This window comes from Ictidomys tridecemlineatus, chromosome 1, assembly GCF_052094955.1.
Source record: "Ictidomys tridecemlineatus isolate mIctTri1 chromosome 1, mIctTri1.hap1, whole genome shotgun sequence".
Lineage (NCBI taxonomy): Eukaryota > Metazoa > Chordata > Mammalia > Rodentia > Sciuridae > Ictidomys > Ictidomys tridecemlineatus.
In genome coordinates, this window is record NC_135477.1 from 85,411,309 (window position 1) to 85,430,346 (window position 19,038).

Genomic DNA, 19,038 nt, shown 5'->3' on the forward strand with positions numbered 1-19,038 from the left:
GGGCGGCCGGGCGGGGCAACCAGACAGGAGGCGTAGCCGGAGTCTAGACTGCGGCCTTCTCCTGGTGACCCAGAGCTGTCAACCGAAGTGATCCTGTCTCTGTGGTACTCGGACAGGACGGACCGCGGGTCGGCCATAACCAACCAAACAAAAAACACCTGGAAGTCGTCTCGGCTGCAGAGCTTTTTTTTGCCAGAAGACGAAAGAAAAAAATCGGAAGTGACGTCGTGGCCAAAACAACCCGGGCCTGCACCGAGTCCGTGGCCTTCTCGAAGGTGATCGCGAGTCGCCTCGCGCCCACCCTGTGAGCCTCCAACCTCTCCAGGCCGGGCGTGAGCGAGTTTCCGCCTGGGACATTTCGAGCACAGCTGGCCAGCGGCGACGGAGCGGACTTCCCACTCTACAGGTCTCCGCTCCACGGGGCTCCTCCTGTTCCGGGACGCTGGGACACCTGTCGCCTGTGAGGCTTCATTTATTTTCATAGTACCTTCCTCTCCTTTTAGGACAATTTCGGTATTGGGAAGAATCGGGAGTTTCTACTATTAGCTTCCACTAGGACTAGCACAGTTGCCCCCTTGCCCCCTTATATTCTTTCCCTGCTTTCCTGGGCTATGACAGATCGACTTCAAAGCTCTCCTTTTCTCACCACTCCCTCCACTTCTCTGTCGTCTATTTCTCCCTCCTCCCATTCAAAAATTTGACTTGCCAGTCAATTTTGCAGCTTCTCTAGAGTGGTGCCAAGATTAAGCATTGTTTCCATCCTCCTCCCCTAAGCACATTTGCTGGATCTCCTCCAAAAACTGGTAATTTCGTCTGTAAACCCTGATTTATAACATACAAGCTCTTTAGAGCTGAGAAGACTATTAGAGATGCTTATTTCAACACCTTTATTTTGTAGATGATTGATTTTCAGAAAATTTATATGGTTCATGTATCCAGGGTTGCACAGCTAATTAGTTGATGTTGGGAATGGAAAGCAAGATATAATCAGCAAATATTAGACACCGAAAAGAATGTTTTAAAATGTTGAAGTTCATTGGGCTGGGACTGGGGCTTAGAGGGAGAGCACTTGCCTAGCATGTGTGAGGTACTGGGTTCCATCCTCAGCACCACATAAAGTAAAATAAAGACATTGTGTCCACCTATAACTAAAAAATAAATATTTTATAAAAAAATGTTGAAGTTCAAATCAGAAAACGTGTATGGAGCACCTGGTAGAACCAAGTACTGTTTCATGTGAAAAGATTAGTAAAGAGTTGTCCCCATCCTTGAGTTTTCAACTTAGTGGGGGCTTAAAAGGGAATTTTCAAGAGAATGGCAAGTGCTGAAGATATATACAGAGTGCTAAGAGCCTAGGGAAATTGCATTTAGCCTCCCTTTGGGTTGAAGAAGGAAGGAAATCATTCTTCTCTCAGGAAACAGTTCACTTATGCACTCATCTTTTAAGTACCCACAGACTTCTTGTATTGTAAGAATGCAAGAAGAATCCATGTCCATTTGAGTCACCAAACTAATTGTTCTGGTTTCCTTCTTTCCTTTTGCTAAAATGTACTAACTTTATTCCTGGATTTTTTTCCTGACTGTGTATTATTCTTCAACTCCCCCTCTCATGAAACTTTTGGATTTAGTGCTGCTTTTTATTTAATGGTCAGGATGAAAGGAGTCAATAAAACTGGATAGGTTTCCCTTAATTCATGAGCTGCCTTTTTCTCCCCTCTGGTGTGGACATGATTACTTGCCTTGCCTATTGGAAGATCAACCTTTGAAAATATCTTTAAAACTGTAAGCAGTTGGTTATCTGGAAATCTGTGATTTGCTAAACCTGCTTCACTATGATCCTAATGTATTTTTCTCTTTTAATTCCAATTTTAAAACTCATTGAACCCTCTCAAAATTTCTAAGAGGCAATAAATCCTAACATGGAAAAAAATTGTATGTTTTCTTGTCTCACGTGATTACATATCCGGGACAGCTATTTATTTTTGGAAGCCAATCCATAATCTACACACTTTACTTGTCATTTTTAAAAACCTGTATTAAGTTGCTAATGCTTAATCTAAACAAAAACTTTAGTTTAAATAAACTTAAAGTTTATTAAAACTAAAGCTGTGTAGGGTCTTTCACTAAGAAATAAAGGTGTTATAGACAACAATGCTAAGAAACTTGGCTATAACATAAGTTACATTTTTCATTAAATTCAAACCAAGAGCCACTTATATAAACATGTTTTTAAAAATATGAACCTTAAGTAAAAGGTTAAAGTTTTAACATGAAAGTTTATTTTCATTGGTAGCCTTATCTTGGCAATATTCAGATATAGGAAGGAAGAGAAACAGTGACTAAAATTCGTTGGAATGGAGGATAGAAGTGATAATGTTTCTGTATTTCATTTGCTCTTTATCAGGATCATGTAAAGTTAATGGTGGTATCCCTATTTTATAAATGAGTTTGAGGTTCAGAAAGTTCAATAACTTGTACAGTGACAAAGCTTATAAAGTGAAGTGCTGAAGCTTGAATACATACCCAGATTTCTGTATCTTTGCACATTGTACTCTATTAGGTTTAGCTGCTTCTAAGAGCACTGTTTGTACGCTTCATTGAAAATGATTATTTTGTGCTCTTTTACTAAATTGATATAGTACTTCTAATTTTCTAATTTCTTTCCTTTCAGGTTTTTCAATATCAGAATTCTAGAATACACTGGATACTTCTCTAAACCCAAGAAGAAATCATGAAGAAATGCTTTAATTATTGAACTATAGTTGAAATCATGGCTACATCAGCAAATCTGGATATTGGTGCCAAATTGATAGTAGAAGAGTGTCCCAGCAGTTATAGTCTCTCTGGCATGCCAGACATTAAAATAGAACACCCACTGGATCCAAATTCAGAAGAAGGATCAGCTCAGGGTGTTGCCATGGGAATGAAATTCATATTGCCTAATCGATTTGATATGAATGTGTGTTCTCGATTTGTGAAGTCCTTAAATGAAGAAGATAGTAAAAACATTCAAGATCAGGTTAACTCTGACCTGGAGGTGGCATCTGTCCTATTTAAAGGTTGAAAGTTATGGTATAAATATCTGCATTTGTTTTGGTTTATTTGAGTTTTGTGTACTTCCACCATAGGAAATACAAAAATACAAATATTTAGGAAGTTTGGAAATCATATTTTAATAGAATTTTCTGACCTCACAGAAACCAAATTTAAATAATTTCATGCTATGTAATGTCTATGTTAAAGGCAGTACATGTTGATTTTTAAAATTTTTTTTACCTAATCTTCATTTACAAATTCTCTAGTGAAGCTTTTTATTATACCTTTTTAAATCATAGAAAAAAATTCCTTGTTTCTTTTCTAAATGAATCAGTTGAATATTCCTTGTCCCTGAAATTTAATTTGCACTAGCTTCCAATGCTTTAATTCAATAAAGTCTGTCAACATGCTTTAGATTTACCTTTATAATGATCTATTGAATAATAAAACTAATCTCTTAAAATAAGAGATTAATACTTATTTTTCTGGAATTTTCACTATGGTAATATTGACTTATGACAAAAATTTTAATATCACGTGAGAGATAGATGTGAGAAGTTCATATGCCTCATGCATTTTTTAATTGTATTGTTTTAATGTACATTTATTTCACTTAGCTGAATGCAATATCCATACATCTCCTTCTCCTGGAATTCAAGTAAGGCATGTCTACACTCCCTCTACAACAAAGCATTTCTCACCCATAAAACAGTCAACTACTTTAACCAACAAACACAGAGGAAACGAGGTCTCTACCACACCTCTTTTAGCAAATTGTAAGTACTTGTAGCTAATGTACTAAAATATTCTAGTATAAGAATTTTAAGAATTTGGCTTTCATATGCATTTATTTTAATTAAATACATATTCTCTTGTTGAAAGGTTAAGCAATATCCTAATAGTTTTAGTACTTTAAAACTTTTTCATATACTATTACATATTTAAATATTTAATGTTATGTTTCTGTGTTGAGAACAAATACAAATTGAAATATTAAAATCTTTTAATTTTTACTACAGAAATAATGAGTTATTTTAAACATTTTACAAATTAATTTTGCATATTAATTGCCAATATTTTTGTGCTCTTGTAGTACAATGCTTGTTTTACTTATAAAACATTGCTCAACAAATGATTTTGCAAAAAAGCCAAGTGATTTATAATATAAAGTATAAATGTTATATTTGAATACAAGAATATGAATGTGAAACCTACATTTTTTAAAACTTTGAATTCACAATTTTTAAAATTATAGAATCATTGTAGAGGAAAATAAGGTTTTTCTATTCAAACCAGAAAGTATTCTATACAGTATGGATGTGTGAATGAAAGAAAATCGGCAATTTAATGCTAGTAACTATATTTGAGACTGTGACATAAATATATATATATATGTATATATATATTCTAAAGCCTATTGAAATTTTTATTTTTACTTTGGAAATACTAAATCCCTCCTGATTTCTGAATCACATGTTGTGGCAGTTAAGACATAAAACCTTCCTCTGGAACTCTCCTTCTACCTATTGACTGTTTCTGGTTTATTTAAATAAAGTTGTATATAACTCCCTGTTACTTTCCTTTGAATATTAAAGCTATCTTATCATATCACTGAAGTCAATGATCAAGCAATTCTAATTTTTTAGGAGAACTCTCAAAATACAATGTCTTTTTTTTACTGCTCTAAATGAAGAGATTCCCTTAAAATATTCCAACTGGAGTATTTTTGAAATCCTGAAAAGAAATGAATAATAGTGATCATCTGGATCACATCCTTCATGTTACAAATAAAAATATGTAATTGGTTTTGTAAGAATATGTTCTCAAGGCCAGTTTTGCTTTTATGACCTCTTCCTAATGTTAAGGAAATATTGAAATATTATGGAATCTTGAAATAAAAATATTTAGGACTTCCAAAAGGCTGGGCATTGTGGCTCATGTTTTTGGGAGGCTGAGGCAGAGGGTCATTTGAGCCCAGGAGATTAAGCCTAGCCTGGGCAACATATTGATATTCTGTCTCAAACAAACCAACTAACCAATATATGTATTTGAATGTGTGTGTGTGTGTGTGTGTGTGTGTGTGTGTAAGTGCCTAAACCATTTCTTTGGAATAAATTTTGTCTGGACATTTTGCAGATGTCAAATTACCTTAAATGAATGTATGAGTCAATTCTCAGATGTAAAATGGGCACTTATAATATTAGGATATACTATATGTTTGATTTTTTAAATGATAAGCTTTTTTTAGAAAAGAAATTTACCAAACAAATATGAACCATAGAATGATGTGCATGTACCACACAGACGCACATGAAATATTTTATGGTATTGTTTCAGCTTTGTCTGTTCACCAGTTGGCAGCTCAGGGAGAGATGCTCTACCTGGCTACTCGTATTGAACAAGGTAATGGCTTAGTTTTAAATATTTTATATAAAACAAATTTAATAGCATTTACTAGATTTGTTGTTTTGCTTTATTTAACACAGAAACATATAAAGACAAAACAAATAGTTGGATAATCTCATCAGGCAGTTAACCCAATGGATAGTAAAAAAAAAAAAAAAACAGTTTAAGTAATAGAAAGTACAAAAGTTATAACTTCCTTTGGCACCCTACACTTTTCCTGAAACATACATTTCTTATATTTTCAGAAAAACTTTCTAGAAAACATTTCAATTTATATTTTGGGTTATGTGTGAGAATATGTATTTGCTTTTAATTATTTACACAGCAGGAAAATATTCATACTGCATTATGCCTTACTTTTCACTTAATGTTTTGGAGAGCTTTCCATTTAAGCCATAAAAATCTATTTTATTCCTTTTAATAGCTGCATAATTTTGCATATTACATATGCATACTCTTAACTCTTCATCCTGGTGGAGATAATTCAAAATTTTTACTATTAAATGACAATATTATTATTTTAAAACCTATCCATTGAGTAAATTAGCACAAGTAGATTTGCTGGGTCAAAGGGTATATGTTCACTTTTTTTTTCTTATAATAATAGACACCCAGCCCAGGGCCTTGTGCATGCTAAGCAAGTGCTTTACCATCGAACTACACACCAGCCCTAAATTCATATATATACATACATACATAGATATTCATAAAAATAAAATCAGGTGTTTGTCCTCATACCATAGTTAGATTTTCTATTTGCCTATACCCTCACTGACACAGAATTTTATCATACTTTGATTTTCATAAATCCATGAGTGAAAACTGGTATCTCACAGTACTTTATATTTTTAGAATTTTGATTGCTAAATTTCTTTTTGTGCAAACTGCCTACAATATATTGATTTATATGAACTCTCTAAATTAAGGAAATTAGCTTTTTACTATTTATGTTGCATATAGTTTCTTCCCATTATGTCATTTTTCCTTTGCCGCCTTTTATTACTTTCAAAGGCTTAATTTTTTTTTTGGCACTACCAAAGATTGAACCCAATAGCATTCTGCCTCTGAGCTACATCCTCAGCCCATTTTCAAAAAAAAATTTTTGTTTTCAGACAGGATCTTGCTAAATTGCCAAGGATGGCCTTGAATTTGCAATTCTTCTGCCTTAGCCCCCCAAGTCACTGGGATTAAAGGCATAAGCCACCATGCCCAGCAAGGTTTAATATTTTCAAGTAGTAAATGATTTATTTCCTTTGTGCCTGCTGAGTTTTATATTCTGCTTCAAAAAGATTTCCCATTCAAAAACTATAAATGAACGGATTCCTTAGTCTTACTTATCTAGAACTTACTCATCTATGACTCACATAAAATGTTTTGGTGTAATGAGGTAAAGATTACATTAATTTTCACTTTTCAAAAAGTTAAGCAGTTGTTCCAACATTGTTTATTGAATACAGGGAGCACGATCAGAGTTTTGTTTTTCTTGATCATGTCATTTTTATAATTTAATCATTGTATTTACATTTGTTTATAAATATTTGGAGGTTTCCTTGTCAGTCTACTACATAATTTAGGAGGAAAGCTAGAATTTATAACTACTATACTAAGTCTAGGGAATAAAATGGGTTTCACAGTGGGATTGTGTGATACTGCATTTCAGACCATTCAATTTTCATATTATGTTACCAAACCACATGAATGAGAAGTTCATAGGCAGCAACAGCTATGGAATAGAAGATGGCCTTCAAAAGAATTTGGAGTTTTTATAATTGCATATATTTATGTAATGCTAGGGACTACCAAGTAATCTAATTCTTATTATGATCCTCCCAGCTTGTACACTGAGGTAAACAAGGTATTATGTGCATTGAAGAAATTAAGTATCTTGCCTAGAGTCATACTGCTAGTAACAGAGCCAGGATTCAAACTCTGGTCTCCTGATTCTGAGACCAGTGTTCTATTGACACCTTGTATCTAGCCTTTTGTCATTCTCTGGTAGTTTATACCTTCAAGAACTTGCTCTATAAACCCAGCTACGTACATTGAGGCACATTTTAATACAATCAGACTTCAAGTTGCAATAACATCATTGGACCTCAGCACAAAGTGAATTTTTTGAGTCATATAATCAACTTTTTGGAATGCCAGTGATTTCATAGTGTTATGAATATGTGATGGTTAAATTAGATCACAAAAATTGCTTTTCTTTTAAATAGAAAATGTTATCAATCACACGGATGAAGAAGGATTTACTCCTCTGATGTGGGCTGCAGCACACGGGCAAATAGCTGTGGTAGAGTTTCTACTTCAGAATGTAAGGAAAATGCCTCAGAAAATGTATATGTATAGTTACTTAAGTTCCATTAAATCTTTAGTAAAGTTTTTGTATCTCCAACCAGCTACATATAATTATGGAGGATACAAAAAACATTGTAATGCTTTTTATATTTCTGTAGAACTTGGATCTAGTTGGGAAAGCAATGCTAATCATACATGAAAAATTGAGAAATAATTTCATGTCCATCCCCCATTAAGTGCAATAGGAACAAAAGTACTATCAGCCTTGGAGGAGAAGGCTTCTTAGAGGAGTTGTGACTTGACTCAGGAGTGAAAGGACAGTTAGGCTTGAGATAGAAGAAGGAAGGCATTCATTCATTCAGAAAATCTCAATAACAAGAGCATCCGTGAATAATAATTTCCATATTGACCCCAGAACACACCTGACTTCAGTGTTGAACTGTAATTGTTATTGACAGGAGTAGCAACATTTTTTGTTTAAATTCACTGAAAGTCTTTTATTTCAATTTCCCATACCAGGGTGCCGATCCCCAACTTTTAGGAAAAGGTCGAGAAAGTGCACTGTCATTGGCCTGTAGTAAAGGCTACACAGATATTGTCAAAATGCTGCTTGATTGTGGAGTTGATGTAAATGAATATGACTGGGTGAGTCTATGATACTGAATTTAAAACTATTGTGACACATTCTAGAATTTATTTGGCTGGGGGAGACATAATAGATTTTATGAAGCTCCTAAAAATGTTTATATAAGTAAATACCTGGAAGAATAAGTTAATGCCATAAATTCAATTATTTGTTCTGACTTAAGCATTCTTTGAAAGATATTAAAATTACCTTAAACTACTTTTACATGCCCAATTCTTAGTAAAACTTTTACAGCAATATTTGACTGTTGTTCACCCTGAAAAGCTCTTTCATTTTGCAGAATGGAGGAACACCTTTGCTTTATGCTGTACATGGGAATCATGTGAAATGTGTAAAGATGCTCTTAGGTAAGCAGATGAAAATGAAAATTATTTAGAAAATGCCCTGCGAGGACTTTATTTTTTCAATCTGGCCTTTCTTGGTGTTAGTCAGGATGACCAATATCTATTGTAAAATACACTAATCCTGCTGCTGTTCACTCCTGAGGTACCTGCTACCACAGAGATGCCCATGAGAGAAGCAGCTCCATGAAAACACCACATCTTTGTTAAAGCATTTGTCCTTGCTGCTTTCATTTGAGGTCACATGTAAATCACATTTGAATTTGGGGTCATGTTTTTTCCTTGTCTGTAGTATCTCTTTGCATAAGTTTTGCATTTGTAGTATCTCTTTGCATAAGTTTTTAGTTGTCTATGAGTTTCATCTAGGGGATGCCTTTTTTAACTGTTTTCCCTCCAGCCCATGCAAGTTAATTCTGTATCCCTAGTATACTACGAACTTGGGAAGACCATTCTGAAAATAGACTCTGAATTGGCAGAAAATCTATCCAGATATTTGCATACCAGCCAGTACTAGGTAAATATATTCACACATTTATTTTACTTATGTATATTTTTCTGTTTTGGTATAGAAAATGGAGCTGACCCAACAATTGAAACTGACTCTGGATATAATTCTATGGATTTAGCTGTAGCCCTGGGTTATAGAAGTGGTAAGTATTTTAGAACTCTCAGGTTTTGTTTCATTATTTCAAATGGCATAGGCCAGTGTTTCATCACTTGTAGTCATAAAACATTGCATGTTTCCCTAACTCCTGATACATGCTTTTAACTGTGGGCAAAGTAAAAAAAAAAAATTCCTACAAAGTTGAGAAATGAGTTTGTTTACAGTGCTTTTCATTGACCCAAATAATTAGTTACTGGAGGATAAGTGCATACCTATTTAAACATTTATTTAATATTTTGCATAACAAACTACTTATTTTGGATTCTACTTCAGTTTAAAAATATAAAAACCTAGGTACAGAAAGTCCAGTAACTTGGACAACTATTAAATTAGTGATGGACTTAAGTTTTAAGTATTTCAAATTTTGCATTGCATTATTGCCCTCAGATAATTGGTGTATCCTATTTAGAAAAAGTTTATTTTTAAAAAACATTAAGGATAAGTTGAATTTAATATTTTTAAAATTTTTGTAATCAACATGCTGTGTAATCTTGATTACCTATCTGTTTTAGTTCAACAGGTTATTGAGTCACATTTGTTGAAGCTTCTTCAAAATATCAAGGAGTGACATAGTCCCCAGAAAATGTTGTCTGCCCTTCCATTCACTTTTGGAGTCCTTATAAATGATAGTTTTGTTTACTTATAAATATTTACCTCAGTTGCAATATTTTATGATTTTTAGTAAGTTTTAATAAATATTCCTCTGGGTAATTCACTGGTTTATAATAAAATTAACGTTGATGCTTTTTTTATAAATGTGTTTTACTATATATTTAAAATTATAAATTAATGTTTTGTGGCATGTAAATTTTTATGGTACAGATAGTTATCTTTTATCAAGTGCCGTAATTTGACATTTTCAGAAATTATTCTACCCTATTCATCTTCACTCTGTATTAACTCATTGAATTTACATAGAGTTTACTGTAAATCCATAGGGGGAAAAATGTTACTGTTAAAAAGTGCACAGTGTGATTGTTTACAAACTGATGTTATAAATAAATAAGTGCTTTTTCTGTCACTTTGTATTATTCTAGTTTTTTAAATTATATAAGCATGTTTAGAATTTTTCTCATCTAAATAAGCTTTTTTTTTGTAGTTGTACACAATAACTTTTATTTATTTATTTATTTAATGTGGTGCTGAGGATTGAACCCAGGATCTTGCATGTGCGAGGTGAGCGCTCTACCGCTGAGCCATAACCCCAGCCCCTAAATAAGCTTTTTAGAAGGAAAATTCCTCCATAAAAGAGAAGGCAATACAAGTGAGATGCTCTTTAATTCAACTAAAGGAGCACACTATACACTCATGTTTCACCAAAATCTAGAAGAGCGAGCCAAAGACTAGAAGTTGATTTGAACACTGATTGTGTGACTTGATTTAGTTAATTCACTTCATCTGGAAAACAGATTTTATATCAGTTATGATACTTTGGTTGTAAGCCACATTAACTTGATCTAGATAATCTAAGCAAAAGTGGATTAATGGAGAGATACGGAAAGAAAGGAAAAGCTGAAGAAGCAGGTAGTCCCAAGGAATGACACTAAGGATCTTGGCCAGGAAACATGGCCAGTCATTTGGGGTGCTGCTGTTATAATGTTCACATTTAAACTTTTTGTTTAGCATTCTGCTTAGCACTTAAATTCTCAGGAGGCAGAAATTTATTTATGATGAGATATAAATGTGCCACTATATGGAGATGGCTTAATAATTCTCCATTGCCCCCAGGTCACCTGTAATGCAGGAGGCAAAAGCTGCCTAAGAGAAAATCAGGAGAAAGAGAAAACCAGTAAATATTCTCTCTCCATGCAATCTAAGTAATATGTGAAAATAGTCCTAATGTTTCACCCATTTAATAAGGCATATACTTTAATCAGACTTTCTAGCACTTTTGATGGATTTACCTAAAGTCATTCATCCTTCTATTTGGTGCCTTTTCTTATCAATGGGATGTGTCTATGAATTGTTAGTTCTCATTTATATTGTCCAATAACAGCATCCAATGATACATGGGTGCACAGCACTGAGTATTACTTGCAACTGCTTTTTCCACTGCTGAACAACAACTAAACAACCTGTGCCAAGGCCGAATACAGAATAACCACTTTAGCCCTAGTCTGACTCTTGGTTGACAGCCAACGGATCTCAGAACAGATCTTGAAGGATGTTACCCTTTGCAATTCTATCATCTTTTAGCCTCGGGATCTTTTATAACAGATCCCAGAAAAATCCCTTAAGAAATAGTAATACAAGTTAATTAACAGGAGTGGTATTTAAAAGCAATTTATAAAATTCCTCTTTTAAAAATCAAGTATTTTAGATAATATTTGTTGACTGCATATATTCATTCAAAGTTTCTGTACCACATGCTGTGCTTTAAACACGGATAAAATATTAAGCAAAAATTAACATGGAAAGAAATACTCACTGCCTAGTAATGGAACTCATTACCATAGAGTCACAATGTGAAATACATTGATAAAGAATAATTTTTGAGAAGTTAAAAAACATTATTTTCATATAAACACCTACTGAAGATTTTTTTTACTCATCAATTAGTGAAGAAACCAGCATAATGTCAAAACTAATTCAAAGAACATTTGAAAAGCTATATAGTTTATGTCATGTCAGTGTAAGCAAAGCAAATCTGGCTAATGCCCAACAAGGTCATAAGCCTTAGCTTTTGAAGTTATCTTTTCCACTCAACAGAAATTATTTACATCTCTATAGAAAAGAAATCATTAAGATAACATGTGCCTTCATTAAATCTGAGACCTTTAATTGGTCAAATAGTTGAACAAGTACCTTCTCTTAAATTAATGGCTCTCAAACTTTATCAGATATATATCAGAATCATCTGAAAGGTTTGTTAGAATTCTGATTGCTGGACACTACCCCCCAGAGTTTCCAGGTTAGTTTGTCTGGGGTGGGACCCAAGAATTTTCAATTCTAATAAGTTTCCAAGTGATTCTGATACTGCTTGTCTTGGGACTTCATTTTGATTATTCTTGGATGGCCTCCCCAGTGTGGCCCTGAAAGAATGTGCCTCTTCTGTTTCTTTATTTTCAAGTTTCAGTAAGATTTTTGGCAGTCTCCTGGCTTGGAATCATAAATAACATCTAAATATTATTTCTGATCACAAAAAAGACTGTTCATTTTAGGTTTGCCCTGATATTTTATATCCATGCAGCAATTTAACAATATAAGCCTCAAGTTTTCTCTGCAAACCTAGAACCTTACATTATTGAGGAACTACTAAAACGCCAACATTTACATTCTCTTCCGCAATTTTCATAATGAATCTCAGACTTTTGAAAGTCTGGATTATTTGCTCTTTTGTAGGCTAGGGGCCTACACCCAGGAAACTCTCTTCCCTAGATTTCACCTACAGAATCAATAAATAGGTATAAATGTCTCTCTTCTTGAAGCCTGCAATATCTGCTAAGTCCATGGCTTTTTGGGAAGTGACTCCTCAGTACCAGTAAGTCCTGGGGTAAAGAGACAGGCACCAAGACCAGTGTAGGAAATGGCTTTGTAGACAATGGCTCCACATAATAAAAATTACCCATTCCTTAATATGAACTTCTTATGCCTGGTTAATAGGATCATTCTAAAATTGGGTATGATTTTGGCTGAAAAACAGATCTGTACACTTATATCTTGGGAAAATAATGACAAATTCTTATTAAACCTATACAAAAAAACTAATTTGTCATAAAACGTAAGGAGACCTACTCTTAAGACATTAGTAAAAATCAGATACCGTTTTTAAACATTTCATTCTAGTTTACTGTGCATAATCTAAAAACTGAAGGTTATGGATAACTTGAGATGAAAAAGGATTTTTTCATGTCTCTGTAAGAAGAAAACATCAAAAATAATATAACATTCCATACTAATTACTATTTTTAAAAGTCCTCATCAGCTATTTTGGTTCTGTGTAATTAATTCTTATTTCCTGGGATCTTATGTCAAATGGTGGGTTATTATAAAATACAGCTGAACAGAAATGAATCTTTGGAATCTTGGAATTCAGAAATTCTGACTCAATCTACTTTAGTCTTTGAAGGATGTTTAAGTGATAGCAGCCAAGAAGCATGTATCCAGGAGTCTATTCTTGTTAGGGTCAGTAGTTAGCAGTATCTGGTACTTTTTACACCTTTCTACAAGGCTTTGACACTTAGAGGCTCTGGGCTCAGAGCAGAACCTTCAGATATGCATCCAATAAAATAAAAAATGATAATAAGATTGCATGACTCACTGGTGTCAGAAAGGAGAAAATTCTCTATTGTGTTACTCTATATAAGTATTTTGTACACAATTGATTATCTCTCCAAAGGGTAAAAACATATTACAGACAGTAAGGGTATTAAAAAATCTCCAGAGTCTTTCCATAATATGCACAATATCTGAAATATTTATATTATTAGTATTTTGCTCATCTGAAACTATCAACTTTAGGAAGGTTGAGCATTCGTTTCTAACATGGGACACATCTTCCGATGATGTTCTTCTTTTTATGATATTGAGCTAATTAAGAAATATGGAGAATACCAAACAAATATGATTGATTCAGTCTACCTCTTCATATAAAGTGAAATGACAAATCTTTGTAATCTTCCAAGGGCTCTCTAAGAAGTCTCAAAGATAGCTGTAGATCTACAAGATGTCCTGGAAATATTTTCTTTCAAAATTTAGAATCTGACCCTGGGAGACAATTTTTTTTAAGTTAGAAGATTTACAGTCTTTATTTAAATAAGCCCTTGAGTGCTGAGAAATAGTACTTGTATACACAGTTGTATTTTTCTGCTACTGTCAACTAATATAGTTTCAATCAGCTATATTAGTGCTTATTTTAACTAAACTAATAATTCTACTTTATAGAGAAAACTAGGAGGTAAATTGAGAACTGTCAGAGTAGAGAATTGTATCAGGGTAGTGAAAGAAATTTATGAATAAATATACAACTTTCTATGGTCACACACAACTCTTGAACTTTGGTAAAAAATAACATTCATTCATTAATATGTCCAAAGATAGAGCCAATAGCATATAAAAATTAGAACCAAAAACATATAAACCCAAAAGTATACTAAACAATCAATGCTTCAATGTTTTATCTTATTTGGAAATTATTAGTTATCTAATAATCACTTATTCATAATTTATTATTAATCTAAGTGGTTTTTTGGGGGGAGGAGGTATGGGAATTGAACTCAGAGGTACTCTACAGCTGAGACAGGGTCTTTTGCTAAGGCTGGCCTTTGAACTTTCGATCCTCCTGTCTCAGCCTCCAAAGCTGCTGGGATCACAGGCATGTGCCACTGCAACCAGCTATTAATCCAAGTTTTACTCAAGGATATTAAAAATTATGTTTAAGCTGACAAACTCTAAAATATAATTACTGGTGATATTAGAAGTTTGTCAAAATCATGATTCAATTTAGTTGAATACAAATTTACACCTTTATAATATTAAGCATTAAGTAGCAGTATTTTATCTTATTTAAATAAGTAAACCAGTATAAAAAGTTTAAGAACTTCAAATTAGTCTTTTTCTGTGATAACAAACTAAAGTTTTCATTTAAAAAGTTTTTGCTGGAATCATGCTATATATTGATAAACTTAGGATAATGACATATAACTAATATTCTAGAAAAACGAATTATTAAATTAGGCTAATTTATTCAAAAACTCACCATTATGTAACTTGGATTTGTAAAATGTTTCTGAGAGTGGTTTCTAGAAAAACAATTGTTTTTTTTCTTAAAATTATAGCATACTTGAAGTGTTGGAGGTTCATTCTATTTCCTAGATTTTGATAATATTTGACTCATACAAGCCAATCAGAACAACACTCTTTTAATGATACATTATAATCTAGTTTATAAATACCTTCCAGAGTTAGAAAGTATTTCCTACTTATACAATGAGAGGTAAAGGCCTTTTACAATTACAGGTGCAGACATGCAAATACAGAGTGCTAATAGTTTCATATTTATAGATTCAGTCACAGGTTCAGACAATTGAAGAGTTATGTTCCTATCCACCAATCACAAAATTCTTCATCTGAGATTGCATGTAGATGAACAGATCAAACCAAACAAAAAAAAATTAAAAAGGCTGATAAATGGGATTCTTTGTTATCTCTCACCCAGCAGAGCACAGGTCTCCATTATTCACCCAACAGAGATCACCAACTAGATTATAAAAATGAATCCCCAATCATTGCTGCCACTAATAGAAAATAATTTATTGAATGTGTGCAATCTAGAAACAAAAACAAATTCAGAAAATCAATAGAAAAAGAGGAAGGCCTAGAGAGCAAGAAAAGTTAAAAGTTGTGTTTCCACCCAGGACTCACTTCAGAGGTCAAGGAAAGATGTGCAGGCTAAAGAGGGGACTCATCAAGTGAGTCCCCTCAAACATCTCAGTGCCTGACCTTCAGAACTGATCAAGTATAATTTTCAAAAGGTTACAAAATATGACACTCTCATACAAATAAACACATGAGAAAGATTTCATTCAATTCATTAATTAATGAAGAAACCAGTAAGAGATGAAAACTGACTCCAAGAGCATCTGAGAAGCTGAGTAATTTTTGACAATAGTAAGATCGCTGGGTTGTATACAAACCCAGTTAATGTCCAAAAGGGACACAAATTGCCATAATGGATTATTTCCATGGAACAAGAATCATTTCTTTACTAGATAAAATCTTCAAATTAACATGTAACTTCACTAAGTCTGAGACCTTTAATAAACACGGAACTGAATTCCATTTCTTCAAATAATCCTTGGATGGCCTTTGTTTCATAGAACATTGAAAAGACATGTCACCAGGACTTGTTAGTACTTCAAGGAAAGTTGGGCTGTGGCTAAAGTAATCACACTAGTAATTAATCTCCTTTCATCAGTTGAGAGTAAACTAATACAGGCATCCTGAAGTGTTGGTGACAGCACTTTTCATACATCACCCTGCTGATTATAAATATAAAATATAAAATATAAAAATGATTCACTCCAGAGTCACCACAGGGAAACTGGAGATCTGAATGCAAAAGGTTAAATTTTAATATTTCTGATCTTACAAAATATTGCCAACAGTTTTGATAAGTGAATATGTCGTTGATGTTTTTTTAAGGAAAATGTAATGGGTTTATGGCTGTGAAGTGTTCTTTAAAATGTCAGTTAACCTCCTGATTTTTAGAAAACATTCTGTAATATTTCATTACCATAACTTTTTATCCTTATGCATATAAAAAGTAAAAAAGTTTAAATTATTTTGTGAGAAAATAATTGGCTATATCTGCATACATAATCAACAGACAGATCATAGATAATTTTATACAAATTATATCATTGAATATTTATATTTCCAGTGGGTGGCATTGAATGTATTCATGTCTGTTCATAAATTTTCTGTGTGATAAATAAAATGTTTATAAACCTGATGTAAACTGGACAAAAATAAAACAAAAAGCAAGACAAACTCTGGTTATTATAAATTCTTAAATTAAGTGTTCTTTCTCTTTAATATTCAATTTTTTTTCTGTGTCAGATTTTCTCATACTTAGATAACTAATGAGAGCCTCAAAAGTTTACCACCATATTCTTTTGTAGTGGATACTACTGACAAAATTCAAAGGAATGTACATTTTGTTGTTGTTTTGGTACCAAAGACTGAACCCATGGGTACTTAGCATGGGACACATCCCCAGCCATTTTATTTATTTTTTTGTTTGTTTATTTATTTATTCATTATGTGGTGCTAAGGGGTGGAACCCAGCGCCTCATGTGTGCTAGGCAAGTGCTCTACCACTGAGCCACAAACCCAGCCCTATTTTTTATTTTGAGACAGGATCTGCTGAGTTTCTCAGGACCTTGCTAAATTGCTGAGGCTGACTTTGAACTTTCAATCTTCCTGTCTCAGGCTTCCAAGCTGCTGGGATTACAGATGGCCCAACTTTACATTTTTTTTAATTGCTTAGAACCTTTCACTGTACATGTTTACTGGTTTTATAATAAAAAATGGTAAAGACATGATAAAGGAGTGTAACACAATTAAAACATTTTTAGGCATGCTTTTAGACAGGAACTTCACCCACTGAGGAACAATCCAAAGAGAATTGTGTAAATATTCTTTGGTTAAAGTAAACTTCACAGGGTTGTTCTGCCTTGTGAATAGATTTCCTCTTTACATGGTCAAGCCCTCTTCATTAGAGTGAGAGCTATGTGATACCAGCTGTGTACCCAGCAACATGACCAATCTGCATTGTTGCCACATCAGCAACTAGAAATAATAAACCTTTATTATTGGTGATTCTATGTCCTATGGAGTTGAAATAAGGATCATAAATTATGATGCTGGGAAAGACTATTGCAAACTCATTGCCTGGTGGTGGGGGAGATTCTCCTTTGAGTGAAATGAGTACAACCAGCCCTCCCTTTCCTCAGGGTCAAAATCCATAGATTGAACTAAAAGCTAATGGAAAATATTCAGAAATAAATATTTCATCTGTACTGAACAGGAAAACTTTTTCCTTGTCATTATTCCCTAACCAACACAGTATAGCAAGTATTTACATAGCATTAACATTGTATCAGGTATTATAAGGAATCTAGAGATGCAAAGTACATGGAAGATGTCCATGGGTTATGTACAAACACCACACCAATTTATATAAAGGACTTGAATATCTGTGGTCTTTGGTATCCACAGCGGGGCCTGAATCCAATGCCTAGGGTTGACTGTGCAGGCACAGCATGATATGTTTGCCCCACAGTTTATTATTCACACATTCAGAAAAATTGTTCTCCATGATAGATTCTAAATGCCAAATGATAGATTCACACATGTTGTTTTTTATAAGCCTAGGAAGCTGTTTAAGTGTTCAATATTTCTGTTATCCTCCTTTTCCCTGTCTACTGAGGGTATGTTGTAGTCAGATATTGGGAGAGACGATCACCAGTGTCTCTTTGCGGGGTTCTTTCTGCCCAGGGGATTCTAAGCCACCCTGAAACTTACAATCCCAGATAATTAGCAAATAATAAAGCACAAATACTCAGAAATATATTTACAGGAAATGAAGTCCCTAGATTAGATAGATTTAGTCCACACGGGTTCTGGAATTAGACAAAGGAAAAATGGCTCCAGTGGTTTATTTAAGGGGATACATCAAAGGCAGGAATAAGGTTTAAAGGGCGGAGTTTTGCTTGTGATGTCACAAGGTTGATTGACATCCTGGCAGATCACACCAATCTCAGGTGCTGTGTGGGTCAAGGCAGAGCAGAAAAGGAATTCACATTGTCCCTGGGCAATTGACCAGAGGAAATGTCCACTGGTTATTCCCAGACATCAGATATTTCTATCCATGAGGCTTCCATATGCGGTGACCCACATGCAACCCCATGAACAGTCAGAGATATATTACATCTCTGACAATCAACTTATGGAAAGCATCAGAACTGCCTTCCTGATGCTTGGTTGATCTAGTCATCATCTCTTCTCCAAACGGTTAAATGTTAGAAACATGTTAGAAATCTCTTCAAAGTCATTTAATTCTTCAACACACACTTATGGAGCACATATTCTGCCAGAGACTGTGCTAGCCCTGGGGAAATAGTGTAGATAGAAACTTGAGGACC

The 19,038-nt window shown here is 33.8% G+C and overlaps 1 protein-coding gene across 3 annotated transcripts; it reads left to right on the plus strand.

Annotated features, from left to right (window-relative positions):
* Position 1: 1 nt before the first annotated feature.
* Ankra2 (ankyrin repeat family A member 2) lies at positions 2-10,412 on the plus strand. Of its 3 annotated transcripts, XM_005328957.5 has the most exons (9): positions 4-460; positions 2,672-3,059; positions 3,654-3,812; positions 5,374-5,439; positions 7,659-7,756; positions 8,260-8,385; positions 8,667-8,733; positions 9,297-9,377; positions 9,904-10,412. In XM_005328957.5, exons 2-9 carry the CDS (start codon positions 2,771-2,773, stop codon positions 9,957-9,959), a joined length of 942 nt encoding a protein of 313 aa, XP_005329014.1. In that variant the 5' UTR covers positions 4-460; positions 2,672-2,770; the 3' UTR covers positions 9,960-10,412. The 3 variants fall into 3 exon arrangements, with proteins under 3 accessions (XP_077899747.1, XP_005329014.1, XP_013215660.1); XM_078043621.1 differs by lacking the exon at positions 8,260-8,385 and having other exon boundaries at positions 2-460; XM_013360206.4 differs by lacking the exon at positions 4-460 and having other exon boundaries at positions 2,852-3,072.
* Positions 10,413-19,038: the final 8,626 nt, after the last annotated feature.

What these genes read in the sequence shown, in the direction of transcription:
- Ankra2 (XM_005328957.5), top strand. Translation starts at nt 2,771, where the DNA reads ATGGCTACATCAGCAAATCTGGATATTGGTGCCAAATTGATAGTAGAA. An exon ending in GGCTACTCGTATTGAACAAG is followed by an intron (nt 5,440 to 7,658) that starts GTAATGGCTTAG and finishes TCTTTTAAATAG; the next exon opens with AAAATGTTATCAATCACACG. An exon ending in TAGAGTTTCTACTTCAGAAT is followed by an intron (nt 7,757 to 8,259) that starts GTAAGGAAAATG and finishes TTCCCATACCAG; the next exon opens with GGTGCCGATCCCCAACTTTT.